This window comes from Balaenoptera physalus (genome assembly GCF_965194825.1).
Source record: "Balaenoptera physalus genome assembly, chromosome: 1".
Taxonomy (NCBI): Eukaryota; Metazoa; Chordata; class Mammalia; order Artiodactyla; family Balaenopteridae; genus Balaenoptera; species Balaenoptera physalus.
In genome coordinates this window covers 88,159,491-88,186,270 of record NC_138882.1, presented here as the reverse complement: position 1 = coordinate 88,186,270, position 26,780 = coordinate 88,159,491, and the positions used below count along the sequence as shown (strand labels likewise).

Below are 26,780 nucleotides of genomic sequence, written 5' to 3'. Positions count from 1 at the left end.
TGGTTCCACTTTGTTTTTATAATCCCCAAATGAATCATTATTATTTTCAATAGTCAATATTTGTTTAGATTTACCTACATATTTGCCTCTCCCCCCTCTTCATCCTGGCCTTTCTTTCTGATCCAATATTCTTCTTACTAAAGAACCTCTTTTAGTAGTTCTTTCAGGTTCTGGTCAACTTGACGTTTTTGTCTAAAAATATCTTAGTTTAGCTAAGTTTAGAATTTCAGGTTGATAGTTTTTTTCAGCACTTAGAAATCAGAAGACAGTGGAATACTGGTACTTCCCTGGCAGTCCAGTGGTTAAGACTCCATGCTTCCACTGCAGGGAGGCGTGGGTTCGATCCCTGGGGAGCTAAGATCCCGCATGCCAGTACCGTGTGGCCCCCCCCCCCAAAAAAAAGAAGACAAGGGAATACTATTTTCAATTGTTGCTGTTAAGAAGTCTACTCTCAATACAATTGTTTTTCATCTGTAGGCAATATTTTCTTCTCTGGCTCTTTTTAAGATTATCTTTTTGTCTTCGGTGTTCTTGTTTCAGTATTATGTATCTAAATGTGGATTTATTTTTATTTATGTTACTTAGTATGAAAATACACGTTTGGCATAATTTCTGGAAATTTTCCAGTTGTTATTTCTTTGAATATTGCATTTTTTCCCCAATTATTCTGTTCTCTCCTTCTGGAACTCCTGGGAGCTATATGTTAGGCATTTATCTATTTTTCATGTCACTTAACCTCTTATTTATATTATCCACCTGTTATCTCTCTGTGCTGCCTTCTGTGTAATTTTTTTCACATTAGTATTTCAGTTCAGTAATTCTCTCTTCAGCTATGTATAATCTGTGTTTAATTTGTCCATTCAGTTTTTAATTTCAAAGATAATATTTTTACACCTGTAATTTCTATTTGCTTCTTTTTCAGATTTGCCTGATTTTTCATTAATTTCTTCTCTTCTCATGTTTTCAAATCCTTTTCAGATCTTTCTTTAACCACATTAATTCTGTAATCTGAAGTACTTGGAGGTCTAATTCTGCTGTTGTGTCTGCTGACATTAGCTCATGATGGCTCATTTCTGCATGTAATTTTGTATTACGAGTTATCTTAAAGAAGACTCGCAGGACTCATGAGGAGCCTAAGTTGAAGATATATCTCTTCTGCATAGTTTGTCTTTCATTTATGCCAGGTACCCAAAGAGTATTATCAGTTCAGAGCTTTTTTTAATATTAATTTCTGTACTGAAGGGTTCCTGAACCATGCAGAGCTTATACTGGTTTATTTTCAAGTTTCCTTGTCATCTTCCTGTGCAGATAGAAGATTTTTGTTTTTCTATTCTCTCTTTTCAGTGAGGGCCTCTACATTATGCGAGTCTTAATTCTAATTCCCTTTCTTACTGAGGCCTAAGCCCTGTCTCCTGACCCTCTGCAGCTGTTAAAATACAGTGCCCTTGTTTATGAACATTGGCATATTATGAACATTGGCATATACCTATCGGGTAGTCGCAAGCATTGGTTTATACTTATCAACCTAAATTTTGGTTCCCTTTTTGTGATGACTCTTGGAGATTTCCCTTAATTTCTTAAGAGGTAAAGCTATTCATTTAAAAGTATGTAGGTCATTTTTTATCCAGCATTTCTATGTGTTTTATTTAATTTCGCCTTATCTAGTTGGCCTTGATTTCAGAAGTCGAAGTATAAGTGTGGTTATGATCTTGGAAAAGTTTAAAATGGTAATGACATTATGCGAAGTTTACTCTAATTTGAAAACTCTTAGGTAGTATTTGGAAGCTTAACCGTGCATCCTAAAATGTCAGACTGAGGATTCTGTACCTAATTCAGTAGTCTGTGGGGTACCATTAAATAATTTTGAGCACAGAGTGACACAATACTATCAGAACTATTTTATGCAAGTTTTTCCCTTTGTTCCTGCTGCTGCTAATAAAAATAATCATAATAAATATTTATTGAGCATCTACTATGTGCTAGGCACTTTACTAAGTACTTTACATATATTAAGTCATTTAATCCTCATATAAGGTATGTACTATTATTATCTCCACTCTGTATATGGAAACTGAGGCAGAGAGATTAAATAACTTGCCCAAGTAAACATGGCTACTAAGAGTTAGAGCCAAGACTCAAAGCCAGAGTCCATGCTTTTAATCACTATGCATTTCCTTCATAAGTATTACTTGAATGCCTGACACTGTATTGTTCTCTAAATAATATTTAATAATTTAGTGTTCAAAATGTTTTATTACTAGATAGGCATAATGGATTTTATTTTCTTAATCTAAATGAGTTCTCTCATGAATGCATATATAATTATCTGCTTTTAAATAGGCTTTAATATCAGAATTCAGAAAGGCTAATTGACTTTTTTTTTTTTTAATTTTATTTTTAGCTGTGTTGGGTCTTCGTTCCTGTGCGAGGGCTTTCTCTTGTTCCGCCGAGCGGGGGCCACTCTTCATCGCGGTGCGCGGGCCTCTCACTATCAAGGCCTCTCTTGTTGCGGAGCACAGGCTCCAGACGCGCAGGCTCAGTAATTGTGGCTCACGGGCCTAGTTGCTCCGTGGCATGTGGGATCTTCCCAGACCAGGGCTCGAACCCGTGTCCCCTGCATTGGCACGCAGATTCTCAACCACTGCGCCACCAGGGAAGCCCACACTAATTGACTTTTAAATGATCTTTCTGCGAGTTAATATTTCCCACTGAGTATTTGTAGCCCCATGGCCCATACTTAAGAACTATAGCGGGCTTCCCTAGTGGCGCAGTGGTTAAGAATCCGCCTGCCAATGCAGGGGACACGGGTTCGAGCCCTGGTCTGGGAAGATCCCACGTGCTGCGGAGCCTGTGCACCACAACTACTGAAACCCACGTGCCACAACTACTGAGCCCACGTGCCACAACTACTGAAGCCTGCGCGCCTAGGGCCCGTGCTCCGCAACAAGAAAAGCCACCACAATGAGAAGCCCGCACACCACAACAAAGAGTAGCCCCTGCTCACCACAACTAGAGAAAGCCCGCGTGCAGCAACTAAGACCCAAAGCAGCCAAAAATAAATAAATTTATATTAAAAAAAAAAAAAGAACTATAGCATTTTCTCTTTAACTTGAAACAGACGTTTAAAACTAAACATCTGTATCTCAATTTTGAAAATACTTTGGATTTAGATGGAAAGATAGATTGGCAAAGATTTTTATATATTTCTTTGTAATTTAGTCATATTACATACAAATAAAAATGCATATATGTTTGGCTAATTAATAGTACTGTGAATAAAACTGCATTTTACTATTAAAAATGGGGGGGGGGAACCTAAACATCTAGGTTTTTCCTTAAATTAGTGTCCCAGGTCCTGAGAAAATAATCTTTAATGTAAAATTAAGAAAGGCAGAAAAAAAAAAAAAAAAGGCAGCTTTGTGAAAGCTTTATACTAGATTCTTCCAACTAGCCAGCTCAGTATTTCTTTGTCTGACCTAACAATATGCTAAGCAGTACACTAAATTACATTTGAGCAGATATCCTTAAGCAATAGAAGGGTCAATAAAATCTTGAATGGGATTGTTCACTGGTCCCCGATCAATGAAATTTTTAGGAAGAGGGTGTTGCTATGGTAATTACCAACCTGGAAAAAATTTAATGTTTGTGATACATAAATGTTCCAAAATCTGGTTTTTTAAATTTACTTTCATAAATATATAGCCTCCAGCAATAAGTAAATAGTGAAATTTTTCACTATCAGTAAAAAGATAGTGCAATTTGTATTTCAGAGTCCAGTTATTGTAAAGGCTTAAGTAATTGAAAGCAACAGTTTGAACTTTTAGAGGAAAGGCTCAATTTTCATGATGAATGTGGTTTACCTTGGGTATTACTAGACTGTTAAGTAATTAAGAGTTCACAACTCTTAATACATATTGAAATCCCAGACTCTCAGTAAATGGGAAGGTTAATATTTTTTAAAACTCAGTTTTATACCTGCATATAGTAGGGCTGCTGTGAGCAGCAATAAAATATGGGGGGAGAAGTTGAACAATTTGTTTCTGTGAATTGTTAGGGTTTAATTTTTGTGGGAGTCTGTGCAATTTCCTATGTAATACATGGATTATTTCTTAAAAGTCCAAAGGAATAAGTGACAAAGACACAGCCTTAACCTCAAAACTCTACCATACAGAAGTATTATTTTGAGAGACTATGGCAACCAGGAAACAGAGTATACTTTTAGATGTGCCATGATGAGTGCCCTCTTTTTAAGCTTTTCTTTTTTTTTTTTTAATTTATTTTATTTATTTATTTTTGGCTGTGTTGGGTCTTTGCTGCTGCGCGCGGGCTTTCTCTAATTGCAGCTAGTGGGGGCTACTCTTCGTTGCAGTGCGCAGGCTTCTCGTTGCGGTGGCTTCTCTTGTTGGGGAGCACAGTCTCTAGGCACGTGGGCTTCGGTAGTTGTGGCATGCAGGTTCAGTAGTTGTGGCTCGTGGGCTTAGTTGCTCCACGTCATATGGGATCTTCCTGGACCAGGGCTTGAACCTGTGTTCCCTGTATTGGCAGGCGGATTCTTAACCACTGCACCACCAGGGAAGCTCCGTGCCCTCTTTTTATACTTGGAATTATGTAAAATATGATATGCCCCACAAAGATCTGGACTGGTGAGCATTGCAATAAGCAGAAAAGAAATCATATCTTGGGAATTCCCTGGCGGTCCAGTGGTTAGGACTCCGCGCTTTCACTGCCATGGCCCGGGTTCAATCCCTGGTTGGGGAACTAAGATACCGCAAGCCCTGCGGTGCAACTGAAAAAAAAAAAGAAAAAAGAAATCATATCTTGTAGCTCAGAGTGTTATATGCTGATATAGAAGCTACTATCCTTCCAGAGTGGGAAATACCTATTGCAAGATATTTCTGTGATACAGGTCACTTGATTTCCCTGATGTATTAAATAAAATCTGCGATTATGACAGATTTATTTTGCAGTCAGATCCCAGCACTACCACTTACTAGTTTACGATTTGGAGCAAGATACTTAATGTAATAGGTAGATGGGTCAAAACTCGTCTCTTGCATCTTAGAAAATCACATGAACCTCTCATGTAGCAATTTGAACAGCCTTCATCCTGGGATACCTTCTGTTTCTAAAATACATTGTGATTGCCTTCACTGTGAATTGAAACAAAATCTGTGTTAAACAAAACAAAAAAATGAAAAGCAATTCTTTCCTTCCCTCCCTGACGTATGTATTTCCAGAAATGAAAGTAACTTTTGGTGAGAGAATAGGGCCTGTGTATAAGTAAGCTAAGTTTTAAGCCAGGAGGTAGCTGAAGATAAATGTCACTTAGAGGGTTTTTTTAAATTATAAAATATCTGCTTTATTTTTAAGAATAAAGGACTATTATTCCATGTTAAATGTGGTCGCCATTCTCTGTGAAAGCATTGAAAATTCTAACATTTTTTATTTCTTAAGTTTTTTGTTTTACTTAAAATGTCCCTTAGATTTTAAAAGGAAATATACATTAGTTGAATCTGAAATTCAACTTGCCATTTAGAGTTCTAATTTCAGCTGCTCTCTCTTAAGTACCTTATTTCTTTAAAATAGTTCTTTTGTGACAGTATTTTTCAGTGCTTCAAGCACTGATCACAGTGAAACAGAGTTCTACAGGCCTTTTGTAGTTATATGAGTTGTTTCTATAGGACCTGCTCTGATGATGTGTAATTGTAATTATCTTTGTTTAGCTTTAAACACTAAACAAATAGTTAAAATAGATGGTGTGTGTTTGCTAAGACACCAAGGAACTTTGCAGAAACTAATTATCTCCTTAGCAACATTCTTAATAAAACTGCCTTCTGAATGGAGAGAGGTAGTCAATATTTTCTTCTCTCTCCATAGCCATATGAAGTTTAATATGAATTTTGTATTGCTTTCCCTTCTCCTTTTATACATAATGAAATCAAAGAAATAAAAGATAGTAACTGATCACAGGGACCTCTTTACAGGCATAATTTTCATGCCTTTTTCAAAGCAGAGAACCTGCCCTGAAAAAGGATCTAGGTAAATAGATTCAGCAGTGGCCTGAACACATGCAAGTGCTTGCCCTAAGCAGTTAGTCTGTTATGTCTCTGGGGTCCATGCAGGTTTGCAGTGTGCAGACTGTCATCTCCTGTGTCAGTATTTGCACATCTTATGGATATACTTCCCCCTGGCCCTTACTACTTCCCTCTTCATTTGTCTCATTAGTCATACTGGCCTAATAGATCCTCAGTTAGCGGGGAATAAGTCAAATTTCAACTTCTGAAATTATATATGACATGGGTGTTCTACTCACCACAAATATTTTCACCAAAGTCTTTGTGAAACAGTCAGAAGTAATACTGCCCTAGTTATGAGTTCTAGAATAGATAAACATTTATTGAACAAATGAGAAGAGCATAAAGTCAATAGTTCATTCACTCTTTCAGCAAATATTTACTGAATATTGGTATACCTCTGTGAATAAAAGCAAATATCCTAATCCTCAAGAAGCTTACATTTTAATGCAGAGACAGAAATAAACAATAACTTAATAAATAAGTATATTTTATAGTAAATCAGAAGATGATAAATTCTATGGGGGAAAAAAGCAGAGCAAGGTGAAAAGAGAGGCAGTAGGGTTCAGTCACACTACTCAGTATGGTATCAGGAAAGGCCTCATTAAGAAGAGATTTGAGCAAAGACTTGGAGGAGGTGAGGCAATGAGCCAAAAACAGATGCGGGGAAGAGAATCTCAGGCACAGCAGCGCTGTGTCCTAAGGCAGGATCATGCAGTGTGTTCAAGGAGACTGAAGAGTCTGGGGTTGCAGTCAGGGAGGTATCAGGCGCCTGATCGTGGAGGGCCTTGTAGACTATTTTGAGGACTGGTTTTCACTATGAGTTAGAGAGCATTGTAGGACATTGGGGGTTTTTTTTAACAGCTTTATTGAAGTAAAATTCATATACCATACAATTCACCCCTCTAAAGTATACAATTCATTGGTTTTTGGTATATTCGCAGATATGTGCAACTACCACCACAGTCAATTTTAGAACATTTTCATCACCTCAGAAAGAATCCCCCAGCCTTAAGCAACCACTAATCTACTTTCTGTCTCTATAGACTTCCCTGTTCTGGACATTTCATATAAATGGAATCATACAATATATAGTCTTTTGTGAGTGGCTTCTTTTACTTAGTATAATGTTTTCAAGGTTCATCCATGTTGTAGCCTAGATCAATACTTCTTTCCTTTCTACGGATGAATAATATTTCATTGTGTGAAATGAAATACCATATTTTGTTTATCCATATGTCAGTGATGGACATTTGAGTCATTTCCACCTTTTGGCTATTATGAATAATGCTGCTATATACATTTGTGTACAAGTTTTTGTGTGTATTGTAGAGTTTTGAGTAGAACCATGGCATCTGACTTATATTTTAGCAGAATCACCCTGGAGATCAAGTTAATATGAATTGAGAAGTATTATTTATCTTAAAATATTCAGAATGAATATGGGTTATTATAAAAATGCAAGTTTCCTAGACATATATAAATGAACTATACCCATTACGTATTCACCTACTGAGTCATTATTCTTGTTGTGTTTCTGAAGCACATGATCGTACCTTGCAAATAAATGAGCATCTTGGTTTGGGTTTTGAGCTGGCTTGCCTTATCACTTCACAAGTCAATCAGTGTTAAAGAGTTCTGGTCCTTGCTGGCAGCAGTTGACATGTTAGGTTAGCTGTGTGAGCTGAGAGGCCAAGAACCAGATCAGTACGGATGGAATTGTTCTCCCAATAGAAGAAATCCCTCTGTCTTCTCAGAAACAGGATAGAAGTGGGGTAGAAAAGGGAGGTGAGGTGAATGTATTAGTCAGTAGTGCTGCCAACATTACCTGAGCCCTGCCTGAACTGTGGATGAAGAGAGCTCTTTAGTCTTTCCCAGTGCTGTCAGTCAGTTCAGTACTTTCTTAAGACTTTTGACACGGAGGAAAAGTAACCCTAGATCAACAATCCTCTTACTGCCAGATTCCCTTTCAAACCAATAATAATGACTACACATAGTAGGTTCTCTATAACACTACTGGATTCAAATAAACCCTCATTAACAAGCCTGCACAATAATTAATGGTCTCATTTTTCAGTTATTTTCTCTCTAACTAGCAAAGACAGATGAAGAAAAATAGGCACCCCCCCAAGTAATTCATGCTCATTGTAATAAAAAAAATTAAATATAATAGTCAAAATCATTCATACTACCACACAACTCAGAGCTAACCACTGTTAATATTTTGGTATATTTTCTCCTAGTGTTTTTTTCTTTACCTGAAGGTTTTTGAGTTTTGTGTGTGTTATGTTTGTTTTTGACATAATAAGGATCACATTACATTGTCTATAAAGTTTTGTACTTGTTTTGCCCACTTTTAATTATACTGAGAACATTTTACCATGTTATTAAAATTACTTAAAATGATCCTAATGGCTCTATAGTTTCAATTTTAAGGATGTATCTCTGTTTAACCATTACCATTTGACATTTAGATTGTTTACAATTTTTTGCTTGATATAAATACCGCAGTAAACATCTTGTATATTGATAAACCCTTGTCCTATCTCTGAATATTTCCTCAAGATAAATGTACAGTGAGACAGTCTCAAATATTGCTAGTAGAAGTGTAAATCCATAACTTTTCTGGAAAGCAATTTGACATTATATATTCAAGGGCATGGGGTTGACTTCATGGCCCTTGTTGTTACTGAGGTTTTTTTTTTAGTTTCTTGATTTTTTAGAAGCCCTAACTCAGGTGTTGGAAGTGTTCTATATCTTGATCAAGGAGATGGTTACATGACTGTATACATTTGTCAGAATCATCAGATGATATCCTTAAAAGTGGTACATTTTATCGCCTATGAATTATATCTCAATTAAAAAATTAAAATTTTAAAAAACAAAGCACTGTAGTACCAAACTGACATTTTTTCCTTGATATGGTTAGAAAGATAGAAAGCTAAAAAGATAAAAAGAAATAGTTTTCTTACTATGTATTTCACTGTTATTTAGTGACATGCCCTAGAACCACCAGATATTAGCTGATGTTACGAGCACATGATTTGAGAAACACTGATGCATAGCAACTCCTAAGAGGGGATTATGATGACACTAAGAAGTAAAATTTATTTAGCATATACTATGTGTTAGACACGGTTTTAATACTTTATACCCGTGCTATCCAAAATGTAGCCACTAGCCTTTGTAACTATTGAACACTTGAAATGTGGCTAGTCTAGTTTGAGGTGTGCCACAAGTATAAAATACATATTGGATTTCAAAGACTTAGTACACAAAAAGTGTAAAATATCTCATTAATAATTTTTTAAGTTGATAATGTTTTAGATATATGGATTAAGTCAAATATGCTATTAAAATTGATGTTACTTATTTCTTTTTACCTTTTTAATGTGCTTACTAGAACATTTAAAATTACATAGCCACTCACATTTGTGACTTGCTTTGCATTTCTATTGGATAGTGCTGCTTTATTCATTAAATTTTTATTTAATTCTCATAACAACCCAGTGAGGTAGGTATTTTTATTATTATCATCAACCTTATTTTTCAGATGAGACTTAGAGTAGTTAAGTACTTTGTCCAAAGTCATAGAGCTAGTAAGTGGCAAAGCTGGAATTGAACTCAGTTTGTTTCCAATCTGGGCACTCAGTTGAAATAATATTTTAGGAAGATTTATCTAGCTATAATTTTTTTAAATCCCTTGCTTATAAATGTCACTTATAAGATAGCAAAATATGTTTTTACCTAATGGAAAATATGTGAAGCTTTCTGCCTACTAAAAAATATTGTAAACCAAAGCAGGGAAAAAACAGTATAAAAGTAAGGAATCATTTAGTTTTGTTTAAAGATTTCTGTCATCCAGAGATAATTAAGAATGAGATTTAAGACAGTGTTGCCCTTTGTATAAAAATGACTAACTCGATTAACTAGTGGCAGCTGTTAGTTTCATTACTACCCGAGATGATGCCTGAGCTTTGGTAATAACATAATTCTGACAAAGTCAGGACATTAGTGTTTTTTTGTAGAGAGTACAGTTTAGAGCTTAGAAACCAGTTGGCATTTTGAATTTCTGTAGATAGAGTTGAAGCTGGGAGGATGCCGATTCATATTATCAACAGGTTCTTTATAGATTTCTACCTAAACAAGTAACTCTAGAAACTTGGACCTTCTCCTATAACCACGAGTTGGTTTGATCTCTGAATTATTTACTGAAAAATTAGGATCCTGTGACAGAATTTACATTTCAAAGGAAGAGGACACTTCCTCACTTGTAGGTATTTCAGAATCAGTTTTGAAACTGTTGGAACCATCACCATCTACCATCTCTTGGTAGAGATTTTTGGGAGAGTTTCCTTTTCTCCTGTAACCAAAGTGTTAAAACACCATTGCCAAGAGCTGTGATGGAGTGCATCACCTGTCACTGACAAGCATTTATTGAGCGCTGTTATGTGTAAAGTTCTGTGCAAGGTGTTAGAAAGATGAAGACATATTCTATGTCGTTAAAGATCGCAGTGTCTAATGGAAAAATAGGCATATAAATGAATAACTCTAACAAGATGCTTTTTAAAAAAACTAAATTTAAGCCAAGATTCAAATCTGTGTCCCCTGATTCCAATTTATTTGTACATTGAAACATATTTTTTAATTAAAAATAGCTTTTTGTTACAAAATCAATACGTAATCCTTATAGGAAAAAAATTTAATACAGTTAAGCAAAAATAAGGTAATAAAAATATTCATACTACCACCATCACACCATTGGAAATGTCAACCATCTTGATGTATGCCCTTTTAGGTTTTTTCCTATTAATGTATACACATGTATGTTTAAATAAAGTGGAATATACTATACGTGTACTTTCAATGAAAATACGTATATATGTCATTTTTAATAACTGAATAGCATTCTCTTGTCCAATTGTGCCACAACTTATTTAACCAATCCTGTTTTTTGTTCACTCAACAAGTACTTATTGAGCACCTATGATATATGGCAGTGAACAAAACAAATATTTTTTGATATTCATTGTTTATAATTTTTTTACTCTTATAAACAGTGCTGTAACAAACATGATTTTATATACATCTTTACACACTTGTCCATTTGTTCACTTGGGATAATAGTAATTGGGCATATACTATATGCCAATCTGCTGACTTCATTTCATATATTATCTCATTTAATCTTCGTGATTCGAAAGGTAATATTGTTGTGGTTCCAATTTTCAAGTGAAGAAACTGGAACATTAAGAGAAGACAATTAAGTAGTTTGCCTTAGGTCATATAGCAAGGAAGTGCAAAGCTAGAATTCAGGTTCAGATTTTTGTGGTCCTAGATTCAATGCGCTACTAGCAATGTTGAGATGAAATTACTGCATCAGAGAATATTAACATTTTTAAGATGCTTAAATACTAATTTGCCAGCCAGAAAAATTTTACATTTATAGCTTCACACCATGCCCTTTCAACCCTGAAGTTAACTGCTCCTGATTCTTAAAAATAAACAAATTTTAAAAATCATCAATTTGGGACTTCCCTGGTGGCGCAGCGGTTAAGAATCTGCCTGCCAATGCATGGGACACGGGTTTGAGCCCTGGTCCAGGAAGATCCCACATGCCACGGAGCAACTAAGCCCGAGCGGCACAACCACTGAGCATGTGCTCTAGAGCCTGTGAGCCACAACTACGGAAGCCAACGCACCTAGAGCCCGTGCTCTGCAATGAGAGAAGCCACCGCAATGAGAAGCCTGTACACTGCAACGAAGAGTGGCCCCCGCTCACCGCGACTAGAGAAAGCCCCGCACGCAACAACGAAGACCCAACGCAGCCAAAAGATAAACAAATAAAACTAATAATTTTTTAAAAATAGATTAAAGAAAAGAAAAAAATCATCAATTTATATGGAGAAAATTAGTTAAACATTTTACTTCAACTCAAAAGAAAGAAGAAAAAAGCAGATAAATAAGGCGAAGTTAAAGAAGAGACCAATAAATGAAAAAGTCAGAAATAGAGACAGAGTCAGAGAGGTAGTACTGTCTGGTTTCAAAGCAGCCTCCAGTTCCAGATTCCAGCCTCTTATGAGGCACTGATCTTACACTGGTTCAGTGATAGACCCCCACCCCCATGTCGTTGAGTACTTTTTTTCTTTTGCTTAAGCTAGTTTGAATGGGTTTCTGTCTCTTGCAGCCAGAAGGTTGCAGTTTAGGAAAATGATATTATCTTTTACAAGTTTGTAGGATGTGCCTTTTTGTGTAGTATGTAAGACCCTCTCCAGTGTTTGCATATTTGTTTCAGGATTTGTTGGGTTAGACAAAAAACTTTAGGGTTAGACAAAAAACTTTAAATGAAAGGAAAAGCTCAGAAATGCTAATTCTGTGTAGTGACACACGAGTGACTCGTTTACTCTTTATTTCCTATGTTATCTACATTTTAATGTTTTTTAATGATGAGAAAAATATTAAGATGTTCTACAAATTTTTAAAGGTCAATTTGATGTCCCTTGGGATTATTAAGTAGTAAAGTATGTAGTTGATTATCCTCTACACAGTCCTGCAAAACTGTATTACCTTCCCCAATTGAATGATGCATCCTTTAGGACATAAGTTCTTTCACTAGGATTATCATTAGAATTTCTGGGCTTGAATGAGACCTGTTATTTATAAATCACCTTATTGTACTCTTTGCTCTAAGAGACAGTGTAGCACGGCAATTAAGAGCAAGGGCTCTAGTGACAGACTGACTACCTTTTTTAAATACTAGTTTTGTCATATGTCCACTTGTATGAACTTAGGCAAATTATTTAACTTTTTTGGGCCTCAGTTTTCTCAACTGTAAAATGGAGGTAATAATAGCTCCTTATATCATTGTTATGATGATTGGGTGATATATATAAAATATTAGAGGAGAATCTGGTGCAGGGTAAGCACTTAATATGTGTTGCTTGCTGCTGCTGTTGTTATTACTGTTACATTTGGGGGAAGTAAAGTAAAAAAGACTTTGGATACTCATTGTCACCACCTCTATTGTCACCCATACTTCCAAATCACTTGTTTTGAAAGCTACTTTAACGTAATTCAGGAGCAGAATTATATTATTATGCCAGGTAGGAATATACTGGGGCAGTGGTAAAATTTACTCTGACGGTAGTCCAATTTCCAGGTGACTTTTGTGGTCTTTGGAGAAAAAGCTTTAGTAGCTTGATTTCCATTTGTGCTCACACAAATTTCCCCTTTGAAGCCTCCAGACTCAGTACCTCTATAATTAATAGACTTGCACAGAGTCTTCAACAATCATGTTTGCTACAGATAGGTTATTTGGAGCTTTGTTTCTTGTTGGGTTTGGGGGGGTTGTTTGTTTGTTTGTTTGTTTTGGTATGGCGGTCACCATTCTACTCCTCTAGTTGTGGTTGCTCTGACAAATTGACGTGGTCTTGAATGTTCCCAGTGGTGAGAAAGTACATCTGTAGCTCTCTTCATTCTCAGATGATAACCTCCTTTCATATCTTTATGTAACTGATATGACAGGCGGTTCAGTCTTTGAGGAGTCCATCTTTTGCCCTGTGGACCATGAGGATAATCCTTTCTCCTCCCATGACACTCCAGTGAATGACACATGCACGGTGCTGGATACATGCAGAATCCCATTGGTTGCTTTTCTGTCCTGTTTCTTCACAGGGGGAGAGGAAGTAGGACCAAGGGCTCCTATTTATTTGTTTTGCTTTGCTTTGCTTTTTGTTTTTTCATAAATCAGGTGTCCAGTACTAAGGTGGGAACTGGGAAGGAGTAGCTACATTTTTTAATAGGCAGTTACACTGTTTGTAAGAAAGTATCATGGGGTAAAGTAACCTCAATGGAATTGGTTATAATCAAGGAAATATCTTATATCTTAATTCAGTGTTTCCCAAGGTCTGTTCTATAGAAAATTTGTTAGGGGAGATATTGATAGATATTCCATTTAAAAAGATTCTTAGCCAGCTAAGTTTGGAAAAATCACTGTATCCTCCTGGAAAGGAGAGATATTCACATTAGTATGCTAAAGATTGTGAGAAACTTCAGAGTATAGAAACCCTATAGATATAGAAGCTTTTTTTCTTAATTCTATCTTAATATGTTTTTATTAAAGAGTATGTGTAAATATAAGTTAGAAAATATAATAATATAATGAATACCCTTGGATCCTTCACCTAAGGACTAGAAAACTGCCAATAACATGGATCTATCTGTGTGATCTGCTGAAATTACATCCTTTATCTCCCTACAACAAGTAAGCACTATCCTAAATTTTGTGTTTAATTCCCTTGCTTTGATGGGGAGAGTCGTATTTTTATCACTAATTCTAAACAATGCGTTGTTTAGTTTTACTTATTTTTGAGCTTAATAAAAAAATTATGTCATACTTTGTCACTCAACATGCTTCTCAGATTCATCTGTATTGTTCCATGTAACCTTGTTCATTCCTTTGTCGGTGCTGTGTACCAGTCCACTGTGTGAACATACCACAGCTTGCTTCTCCATTCAGCTGTCCATAGATATTTGAGTTGTTGGTTTTTTGTTTTGTTTTGTTTTGTTTACTATTGCTATTACTATTGCTTCAGTCAAAGAGCAGCAAGAAAAAACATGTGAGCCAAGGATATTGACAGAATGTTATGATTATACTGTTTGGGAGCAAGAGGGAAGATATTTATTAAGTAGCTGCTTTATATAAAGTACACTTCCAAAGCAGGGCCTAAAATACAAAGAAAATAAGATGTCCCTATCTTTGATGATCTTATGTCCAGATGGGGGACTTAAACAAATCTGTATTTCTCAAATTAGGATATGATTAGTACCAGGGACACACAAAGGCACAAAATAAACATGACACATCTTTTGGAGTGTCTGTTTTCTTAGAATTGCTGGGGGGAGGGGATGTTCAGGGATAGAATTAAATAATTTAACTGGTAAATTCCTTATCAAAAATATGTTTATGTTGAAATTTAAAAAGTCCTTTTATGAAAAGTAACAAAATTGTTATGTATTTTTAAAACAAAATACCAGACCTCAAAGAAAGATGTAAGCTGGTAAACCAATTTGGACTGTACCCTCAGGACTAATAAATTCATTGTCTTCTGTTGTTAGGGGTTCTTAGGAACAGAAATTTGAGAAGTGTTAATGTATGTAAGTTAAATAAAATGCATCCAAAATAGATATAATTAATTCTGGCAGAGTAATCAGGAAATGCTTCACAGTGGAGATAGCATTTGTGCTAGACCTTAAAGAGTAAGTTGGATTTCCATAGGAAGAAAGAGCATTCAGGACTGAGAAAACAGCATAATTGAGGACAGGAGGTGGTGGGGAAAGGTGCCGCCCATTTGAGAAATAATGAGTTCTTTCTGGGTAAAGTATATACATCCAGTGAGGAGCAAGATGATCTGTGTGTGTGAGATTCCTAATATTTTCCGACATAAATGTTGAATGCCAGCCTTTTTTGCTTACTCCTGACAAAATTGCTGTTGAATATTTAGGAAAAGTGTAGCACGATAGGTGACATTTAAGCTGAGGTCTTAACTTCTTTAAAAAATATGAATCTGATTCATGTATTCCTTCAGCAAATACTTAATTCAACATCTGCTTTATACTAAGGATACACACATTAAGAAGCTATTACTTGAGGTGTACATTAACTGGTAAGAGAAGTCATTAGAAGAGAACTTCCACGGCTCCCGCTACCGCTGCTATCCTCTGCCTTCACATCACAGTGGAGAATGCTCCTGGCTAAGCCCAGCCCTCCTACTGGGGCGCCAGATTCCATCCCCTCACCTACCCCAGGGCATCACTCCAAACCTGCTCCTCTGTCAGTCCTGAATGGGTTTTTCCCACCCTATTGGATCATTCACAGAAGCGTAGAAACATGCTAGGTTTTTTCCCCATCTTTAAAAACCTTCTATTAACCTCCTATCTCTTTCCACGTTCCATACTATTTCTCTGTTCTCTTTTATAGCAAAATTCTTCAAGACTTGTTTTTACTCACTGCCTCTGATTCCTCTCCTTATATGTTCTCTTAAACCTCCATCTTCTTTTAAACCTTACCTCTTCTCTTAAGCCACTCCATTCAGGCTTTCATGCCCATCAATCCCCAAAATTGCTTCTGTAGTGGTTCCAGGGATCTCCACATGGCTAAAGTCAGAGTCAACTTTTAGTACTCATTTTACTTGACATACCAGCAGCATTTGACACAGTTGATCTGTTCCTTCACTTTGAAAGACTTTTGTCACTTAGCTTCCCAAAACTGTACTCTCTTAGTCCTCCTACCTCACTTGCCATTCCTTCTCTGTCTCTTTTGTTCATTTCTCCTGTTTTTGGAATTCCTGGAACTCTGTCCTTGGACTACCTCTCTTCTTGTCTGCACCTCACTCCCATCTAGTCTCATGGCTTTAAATTTTATCCTATAATGACTCCCAGATTTACATCTCTAGTCTAGAGTTTTTCAACTTCAGCACTGTTAGTATTTGAGGACAGATAATTCTTTGTTGTGGGGAACTGTCCTGTGCATTATAGGATGGTCAGCAACATCCCTGGCCTCTACACACCAGATGCCAGTAGCACTCCAGCAGTTATGGCAACCAAAAATGTTTCCAGACATTGCCAGATATCCTCTGGGCATAAAATGACACCCTTCCCCATTGAGAACCTCTATTTTTAGTCTGAGCTTCTCCCCCAGACTCCAGATTTATATATCCAACTATTTGACACTTCTACTTGAATGTCTAATAAACATCCATATTTAACAATGATCAAACCAAGCTTCTGATATTTCTTCTTAAATATAATACCCCTCAGACTTATCCATTCTTCTAGTTTCTTAGGCCAAAAACCTTGTTGTCTTCGTGACTCCCCTCTTTCTCTCACCTACATCCTGATTTACCAGTAAATCTTGTGATCCTTCCCTTCAAAGTGTGTCCAGAATCTGAGGCCCCCTCACCACTACCACCCTGGTTCATGCCACCATCACTTCCCATCAGGATCATTACAACTGCCTTACCCTTAACCCCTATAGTCTGTTCTCAATACAGCAGTAGAGCGATCCTGAGAAAATATGTAATTCAGGGCATGTCACATCTCTGCACAAAATCCTCCAGATGTTTCCCATCTTACTTAAAGTAAAAATCAAAATTCTTACAATCCTTACCAGGCCTTACATGATCTCATCTTCACACTCCCCTCCATCCCCTTCCCTTAATCTCTCTAATCTCATCTCTTACTACCCGACTTCACTCCAGCCACACCAGCCTCCTTTCTGTGCCCTGAACGTACCAGGCCTTGGACCCCTTGCACTTGCTCCTCTCCCAGATATGCCTTCCATTGCCTTATTCAAGTCTTGGCTCAAATGTCAGTTTCTCAGTGAGGTCTTCCTTGACCACTAGATTTAAAATCTCACACCACCACTATCACCTCCAAGTCTCCTTCAAACCTGCTTTATTTTTCTCCATAGCATTTTCTTCATCTAACATACTAGAGAGAGTCATCTAACATACTAGGGAGAGTTCTCTTGAATAAGAGAACAAGATTGTCTGGGTTTGCATCCCAACCTGGTCACTTTCAAGATATAAGACTTGATTCCTGTGCCTCAATTTCTTTGTAAAGTAGGATAGTTTCTATCTCATTAGAATAGTACCTCGCATATAGTAAGTGATATGTTTTCACCATTATTATTACGATTATATTTTACTTATCAATTTTGCTTATCTTCCCTCCTCCCCCAGTGGAATATAAATTCCATGAGAGCAGAATTTTTTTACTTCACTTACTGCTATATTCACAGCTTCTGGAACAGTGCCTGGCACATAGGTGCTTAATAAATGTCTGTTGATCAAATTGTTATCTCTAGAAAGACTAATGGGGAGAAGAAGAGTCAAGGAAGACTTGAGCTTTATGTATACTATTTAAAACTTTTACAAAAAGAATGTATTCATGTATTACTTGCGCCCTCAAAAAACTCATAGGCTTACATGGAAAATAGACATGTATACAAATAAATTCCTAGAGGAATATTCTGAGAGCGAGTTGGGTTTTAAAAGATACATCGTTCCACTAGATAAAATGCGAGAGGGGTGGGACAGCTTTCTAGACAGAGGGAGTAGTATGTGCAAAAAGCAAAGAGGTATAAAACACAGCGGTAGCTCTGACAACTGTAATCAGTATTTTGATGTATTAAAAGTTCCATCTTGGTGAATGGGTAAAGAAGATGTGGCACATATATACAATGGAATATTACTCAGCCATAAAAAGAAACAAAATTGAGTTATTTGTAGTGAGGTGGGTGGACCTAGAGTCTGTCATACAAAGTGAAGTCAGTCAGAAAGAGAAAAACAAATACCGTACGCTAACACATATATATGGAATCTAAAAAGAAAAAAAGAAAAAGTTCTGATGAACCTAGGGGCAGGACAGGAATAAAGACACAGACATAAAGAATGGACTTGAGGACACGGGGAGGGGGAAGGGTAAGCTGGGATGAAGTGAGACAGTAACACTGACATATATACACTACCAAATGTAAAATAGGTGGTTAGTAGGAAGAAGCTGCATAGCACAGGGAGATCAGCTCGGTGCTTTGTGACCACCTAGAGGGACGGGATAGGGAGGGTGGGAGGGAGATGCAAGAGGGAGGGGATATGGGGATATATGTATACATACAGCTGATTCACTTTGTTATACAGCAGAAACTAACACAACATTGTAAAGCAATTATACTCCAATAAAATGTTTAAAAAAAAAAAAGTTCCATCTTGGGACTTCCTTGGTGGTCCAGTAGTAAAGAATCTGCCTTACAATGCAGGGGACATGGGTTCCATCCCTGGTCGGGGAACTAAGATCCCACATGCTGTGGGGCAACTAAGCCCACGCACCACAACTACTGAGCTCGCACGCCCCAGCTAGAGCCTGCGTGCTCTGGAGCCCGTGGGCCACAACTAGAGAAGAGAAAACCCGCACGCCACAACTAGAGAGAAGCCCATGCGCTGCAATGAAAGATCCCGTGTGCCGCAACTAAGACCCGACGCGGCCAAAAATAAAATAAATAAATAATAATAAGTCTTAAAAAGAAAAATAAAAGTTCCATCTTATCCTTCTCGCTCACTAATTCCTATGTTCCAGCTAAGTGTTTGGCTATAATTAGAAGCTTTTTACTCCATTAAGGCAAATATCTTGGGTTATTTTCTCATTATTTTCCTGTAAGTCTTTTTCTATTTTCCTGCTCCCCAGAATGTCCATTGATTTTTTCATCATACCACTCTTCAGATTTGATTCTAAATTCCTCCAATGTCTTTGTTATAATAAGAAACTCACATGTAATTTCTATCTGTGGAGTATAGTTAAAAAAAAAAGAGGAAATAGATAGATAGATAAGATAGAGTTTTGTTATAAGATGTAACTTTGTTTAGGAACACAGTTGTTCAGCTCAATTATTTTAGTAATTAAAATTTAAAATCCTATAAATGTTAGTGTCTAGTCCCTTACCAAAGACTTAAAAGTGAAGAAACTTGTTTTTCAACGTGTGATGCAAGACTTTTTGAGGTTGACTTTTTAAAATCAGGGATTTTTTCTGCCCACCTTCCTTCTCTGCATAGAGCTGGGAAAGCACCCTTGATGACAGCACAAACCAAGGCAAGCAATAGCGCTAATCCACTAGATTAGCTCCTGGTACCATCACTGTTTATGCCATCTCTCATGTTGCATTGTGATTGTGTATCTCTCTGAGAGCCCCTTAAAGTTAGGAGTCATAACAAGTGTTCATATGTACACCTAGTTCAGTGCCTACCGCATAATGGATGCTCAGTAAATACTTGTTAAATTTAATTGAACTGAGCTGAATTGAATTGGATTATAGTACCACAGGGGAAGGGGATTTTTGAGTTTGCTTTTTAAGTAAGACTGATTTAAAACAAATCTAGAAAAGAAAAATCATTCTTTTTTGTTGTTTTTAAGCATAGTCTAAAGTTTGGGGTACAGATACCAATATGTTCATCACCTATAATTTTTTTTTTTTTAAATACTATTTAGGGAAATTTTTATTTTATTTTATTTATTTATGGCTGTGTTGGGTCTTCGTTTCTGTGTGAGGGCTTTCTCTAGTTGCGGCAAGCGGGGGCCACTCTTCATCGCGGTGCGCGGGCCTCTCACTATCGCGGCCTCTCTTGTTGCGGAGCACAGGCTCCAGACGCGCAGGCTCAGTAATTGTGGCTCACGGGCCCATTTGCTCCGCGGCATGTGGGATCTTCCCAGCCCAGGGCTCGAACCCGTGTCCCCTGCATTGGCAGGCAGATTCTCAACCACTGCGCCACCAGGGAAGCCCCATCACCTATAATTTTTAAAGCATTCTGCAATGACTCATCAGAGTCCCCAAATAGATACTTTTTAAAAAGCTACAATGGCCCTGGGAACAAAATTAGGCCTGGCAAATACAAATAGTGTTTTCTCTTTGCAGTCAAGAATGTGGGGTCTTGGGCTTCCCTGGTGGCGCCATGGTTAAGAATCCGCCTGCCAATGCAGGGGATACGTGTTTGAGCCCTAGTCCGGGAAGATCCCACATGCTGCGGAGCAGCTAAGCCCGTGCGCCACAACTACTGAGCCTGCGCCCTAGAGCCCGTCAGCCACAACTACTGAAGCCCGTGTGCCTAGAGCCCGTGCTCCGCAACAAGGAAGCCACCCCAGTGAGAAGCCCACGCACTGCAACAAAGAGTAGCCCTGCTTGCCGCAACTAGAGAAAGCCTGTGCGCAGCAACAAATACCCAACGCAGCCAAAAATAATAAATTAAATTAATTGTTTAAAAAAAGATACCTAAAACACCTAAAATTAAAAAAAAAAAAAAAAAAGGAGAATGTGGGTCTTGTTGATACACAGAGGAGGATCTTTAAGTATAATTTCAGGAAAGTTACTCCTTTCCTTTGCACATGTAGGAGTCTCATGTGAAGCAAAGATCACCTCATAAATTCCTATAGGGTTTCCCAGCATGTTTGTTTCATTCTTACTAAAAGTCCCTAATCAATAACTTCTTGTGTTATCTTTCAAAAATAAAAGACAATGCTGCCTCATTTCCTGACGCTTGTTTTCTGACCTCAAAGTGTCTCCTGTCCAAGTGCCAGTATAACAGAGGTGTTCAGTAGAGGAATAGATGAATTTAGCTTCTACTCCTTTCCCTCTACTTCACCATTTTCTTCTTTTGCAAAGGAGTTTGGAATTTAAATTTTCTAAGCCTAGAATCTTCCAGGTCTAAGACTGCACAGCTGTGGTAATAATAAGGTACCTGGTCATTTCTCCAACTCTCAATCTGCTATAGACCTGTATCCTGAGAACGAGTCCAGCATACTTATAAGTAATGCCCCCCAAACTCCTGTGTTATAGAGAAGGCTTTCTTGCCAATGGATAGCTATTTTAATTACTTCATTTATTCCGTATACCTTTATTGGGTACCTACTAGGTGTCAGCCTCTGTGGTAAACCCTGGAGATCCAAGATGAATAAGTGTTAGTCCCACCCTAAGTAACTCAGAGTCTATTTGGGCATCAGTAATGTATAGAGCATCTAATTAATAATAATATGGTGCTAAAATAGCACTAGGACAAAGTGATAATAATGATGGGGGTGATTAGTTCAGCATGGAGGAGAGTTTGGGAAGGCTTCACAGAAAAGGTGACTTTTAATCCTCAGCCTTAAAGGATAAAAGGGATTTCATCAGACAAAGAAGGGGTAGTCTATCATTTCAGACATAGGACATAATAAGAGCAAAAGCATAAAGGTATGAAAGCTCAAGACATGTTTAGGGAACAGTGAATGGTTGGGCATGGAAGGCACATAGGCTGCATGGTTGGTGGGAGATAGAACCAGACAAGTGAGAGTATTGTGTGGTACTGAAGGGCACGGATTCTAGAGCTGGGTTTGAATCCCAGCTAAGACACTAGCTGTTGTGACCTTGGCAAGTCACTTAACTTCTCTATAGCTTGGTTTCTTCATTTTTTAAATGAGGATAATAGCATATATACATATACTACGTTTTTATGTATACACACACAGCTTAAACCAGTTCTCAGAACAAAAGAAATACAAGTAGTATTATGAGACCACATTATGAAGGGCCTTGAATTTTAATCTGTATATTATTCTGTAAGAAAAAGAAAGGTTTTAAAGCAGAAGAGGGGAGAGTATGCAACAGGATATAATCTGTATCTTAGAAAATTGGTGCCACTTTGGAGAGTAGACTGGATAAAGAAAAGCTAGAGGCACGATACAAGTTCTGAGGCAGTTTCAAGAGTTTAGATAAGAGGTGCTGATATAACATGGTTCTGAGTTGATGTACAATAGTAGCCTTGCCCTTAAAAATTCTGGGTCCCTGACTAGAAATTTCAAACTTGAAATATTAGTCTTAACAGATCTTACAAGTTTAACGCTGAAAGACATAGTGAGAACCCTGGGGAAGCGCACAAAGGGGCTCTCCTTCTAGTCTGGATGTTTTAGTGCTCAACTGATGCTTCTATTCTGCACCCAAATATCAGACCAGTGCTTCTTCCGTTCTATTCATGATATCCTTTCATCTAGTTAAATGTCATGAGCAAGACATTCTGTTTTGGAGATGCTTTTTTTTTTCCCTTGAGTAACCTCAAGTCTACTGGTCAGTTTCCTAGAGGAAGTTCTGGCTTCTGGACTGCACAGCCGAAGCAAGGAGAGCTCCCAAGTTACATCAAGGTTAGCAAGCAGAAGATGAAATGGTGATGGAGAGGTGAGAAGAATGGCACAACTTCCCCTCTTGCCTCGCTTCAGGCTTTCTCCACTGACCAGAGGGGTGTTGGAGAAGAGCCTTGGGTTTTGTGCTTCTTGTTATAACCCATCTCCAGGTAGCCTGCTGATTCCTGAACTGTTGGCACAGACACCAAGACTCCAGTGGTGAGTTGAGAGTAAGTCTGAGCCCATTCCAACCCACTTTTCTCATGTTTTCTTTATCAAATAAATAAATGTATTCCTTGTATTTGATAGCACAATCACTTCAGTTTCTGGCGAATTTTGTTGGGATCTTACTTGAGAAAAGGGTTATCAGAGCTTAAAGGAGTTTTAAAAAGTAAAAATTAGATGCACATACTATAGACTCTTCTCTTGACCCCTTTTATTTTTCATTAACCACATTCCTGAACAACTCATTTCTGAAAACCCATCATATTTCTGTAAGAACCATCCAAAAATTGTCCCTAAATTGCAGTTTTCTGTGGAACTGAGAAACCATGTATGACTACAATAAAAATCCATTTTGTGAAAAGACACAAGTGATTTGTTTTTGTTTCTTTGGGGTTAATAACTATTTATGGGAATTTATGTGATGAGCCATGAGCTGGCTTTACACCAAACTTAGAGAAGGCATTGCCTCTACCCAAAGGATATTTAAAGTATGTCAAGGCAAATAATAAATTCTGGTGTCAATGGGACTTCCCTAGTGGCACAGTGGTTAAGAATCCACCTGCCAATGCAGGGGACTCGGGTTCAATCCCTGGTCTGGGAAGATCCCACATGCCGCGGAGCAACTAAGCCCGTGCACCACAACTACTGAGCCTGCGCTCTAGAGCCCGCGAGCCACAACTACTGAGCCCACGTGCCACAACTACTGAAGCCCACGCACCTAGAGCCCGTGCTCCGCAACAAGAGAAGCCACTGCAATGAGAAGCCCACACACTGCAACGAAGAGTCGCCCCCGCTCGCCGCAACTGGAGAAAGCCTGCGTGCAGCAACAAAGACCTAATGCAGCCATAAATAAATAAATTTATTTATTTATTTGTTTGTTTATTTTTTAAAAATCTGGTGTCAATTTCACTTCTCTTGAAAGCAGTGGAAAGTGATAATGTCATTAATACCAGGAAATTATGGTGTGCTCAAGTCATATCACAGTCCCTCCTTGGTGCTCTGTAATAAATTTTTTAAACCTTTCTTTTATGTTGATTAACATTCTCTAGCATCAGATAGCCTAGGCTCAAATCTGTGTCAAGTTATGTGGCTTTGGGAATGTTACTAAGTCTCTTTGTGGCTCAGGTTCCTCATCTATAAAAAGAGAGTAATAAAGTACCTCCTCATAGGAGCATAAGGACTAAATGAAATGAGAGAATACATTTAAAACACTTAGAACTTTGGTACATAGTAAACCACCCAAGGAAATTTGACTACTAATAGTAAATAAGATCGATTTCTGTCTCCAAGTTGGGGATACAAAATCACTACACAAAATGGTTGGATCCTGTCATCCTCCCGCTACATTAATCAGCGGTTCAAGAAGTAGAGGGAAGAGCTGAAGGGTCATCTGATCCATCCCCCCTTTCCCCATTCCTCTCAGCTCTCGACCACTGTTTCTTCGCCTTACACTCATGCGAAGCCCTAAGCCTTTTGTCTATATTACAGCTAAGAGCTAAGATCTAATAAGTTCTGTTTTGGTTTTTTTTTTTTTTAATAATAAAAAAAAGTGAGGCAGCCTTACTTTTAAGGCTAGGAGAGACAAGTTTTAAATGCAGCATTTTACAAGTTACGTAGTCTTTTCACATAAACAGAAACCTCCTTCAAGCAGGATTACCTGTGCTTGCCTTTCTCTTGGCAAGATAACTCTGGAATAAGAATAAGAACAGAGACTTTTCTAATATCATTCTCCTCATTATTCACTTGCTTCCATTGAGCCTACTCAGCTAACAATATCAAGAAGTCTAGGGACGTCCCTGGCGGTCCAGTGGTTAAGACTCCTTGCTTCCACTGCAGGGGGCCCTGGTCAGGGAACTAAGATCCCACATGCCGTGCAGTGCAGCCAAAAATAAATTTTTTTTAAGTCTAAGAAATGAGCCTTACCTTCAGGATGTTTTATGCCAGAAGTTGGCATTTCTTTATTAAGGATCAAAGATTCATATTTTTATTTAAGATTTACAGAGCTGATTACATTATTACCGGTCCTTTATTTTTTCTTCAATCTTTTGGCCGCACCACGCGGCATGTGGGATCTTAGTTCCCTGACCAGGGGCCTCTGCAGTGGAAGCGTGGACTCTTAACCACTGGACCGCTAGGGAAGTCCCTAAAAACGTCATTTTAATTAAGGTCTCATGCTTTTAATGACTTCTCTTCCAGAGATTGAAATGCCTAGTCAAAACCTCCATGTCCCATTTACTCTACAAAAGCCAAGGTGCTTGTTTTTAGGTAAACAACTGTTTGGATAACAGTTTTTGCCCAGTAAATATGCAGGCAGCAATTCAAAATCTTTATCTCTGATGGCTCACTTCTTCGCTTAAGTGGAGTTACTTATAAAATAGTCAATTTAAGAATAAAGCTACTGACAGTTGTGACTTATCCATGGTGATGCAGTTAGGGAGGTAACCCCACCATGAGTACTCCCAGTATCTTATCTCCACCAAAGAAGGACATTGAGTTATCTGAGTTATTTTTGTGGTTTGTATGTGCGGTAATGTCAAGCTCACTGAGGAGACAGTGCTGTGAAAATGAGAAAAGGAACCCATAAGCTGTTACTCTGAGATTTCTCACTTACGAGTTGGTCTTCAGAAATAGTCTCAATTCACAGATCCCAAGTCAGGTGCCACAAGGTTCACCTGGTGGAGAGAAGTAAAGCTTGAAGAACAGGCCAGGGGAGGAGTATGGCTTATGGGAAGAGGGATGAGTAGCAAGACAAAGGGAGACAGAGTAAGGGAAGGTAGGGGCAGGATGATAAGATGAGGCAGTGCAGCGGTGCAGGTTAATGAGAGAGAAAACCAGAGATTTATGTAACATCTCCAGGAGCAAATAGGCAGGGAAGGTTCTCCAGCCCACATGCATCTGTTCTGGAATCTGAAAATTACTTTGGAGGGTTTTGATTTTTTAGAAGTCCCTCTGCCTGATGTTCCACAAAGCTCCAGCTCCTGCCTGATATAGCACATAGGACTCTAGTACCTTGCATACAGGACATACTCAAATATTTGCTGACTAAAGGAAGATGGGGCAAGTCATGAATTACTTTTTTCCTCATAAACCGGAATCTATTTAAACTAAAAGTCCAAACCACTCCTATCTACCTGGCAAGCAAGCCCTCAAAAGATCAAACAGTGTAGTGTTCTCACCAGTACGATGGGACATTTTGCTTCCTTACTTATGAAGATACCCTGGATTTTCTCATTCTTTTTAAATCACTTTTTAAATAGAGAGGGTGGGAAATAGAGATGGTGGGAAGGGGAGTGTGTGTGTGTGTGTGTGTGTGTGTGTGTGTGTGTGTGTGTGTGTGTATGAAACCTAAACAGAGTGGAGTCAGAAAACCTGGATTCTAATCTATTTAGCCAGTAACTTGCTGTGTAAACTTGGGCAAGTCCATTGATTTGCCATGCCCTGTTTCCTCATTTTCCAAGTGGGAATAATATTTATTCTATTGATATATACCTCACAAGGTGGCACTAAAGATTTAAAGAAATGATATATGAGAGCATTTTGAAAGGATACATTTCTATATGAGTCTAAAATACAGGAATTAATTAGTATGGTAAATGAAAAGAGGTTAAGAGGAATATTATTGGATTAGGGGAAAGGGGGGCTTGGAAAAGAGAGAAGCCCCCTCCTTTATTTGACAGATACCAGAAAAAGCCAAGACCACTCCACTCCTTAATTTGGCCAACATTTTCTTTTATCTTGAGACATCTCCGAAAAAAGGGGTTCTTTCTTTTTCCTGCTTCTCTG

The 26,780-nt window shown here is 37.9% G+C and overlaps 1 protein-coding gene and 1 long non-coding RNA gene across 8 annotated transcripts in view; one reads left to right on the top strand and one right to left on the bottom strand.

Annotated features, from left to right (window-relative positions):
* The window catches only part of VPS45 (vacuolar protein sorting 45 homolog), a 70,283-nt gene extending 43,717 nt beyond the window's left edge, over positions 1-26,566 (top strand). For 5 of the 7 annotated variants that reach the window (XM_082474861.1, XM_082474859.1, XM_082474857.1 and 2 more), the window contains one exon: positions 22,725-26,566. In XM_082474861.1, the coding sequence (XP_082330987.1) occupies positions 22,725-22,812 (88 nt within the window). In that variant the 3' untranslated portion in view covers positions 22,813-26,566. Of the gene's footprint in view, positions 1-22,702 lie in introns of all 7 variants that reach the window. The other 2 variants (XM_082474856.1, XM_082474862.1) reach the window with 2 other exon arrangements.
* LOC309667591 lies at positions 29-21,187 on the bottom strand. Its single transcript, XR_014267825.1, has 2 exons — positions 20,413-21,187; positions 29-20,082 (listed from the first exon to the last, which is right to left on the bottom strand). It is a non-coding gene; the product is annotated as an uncharacterized lncRNA (long non-coding RNA).
* Positions 26,567-26,780: the final 214 nt, after the last annotated feature.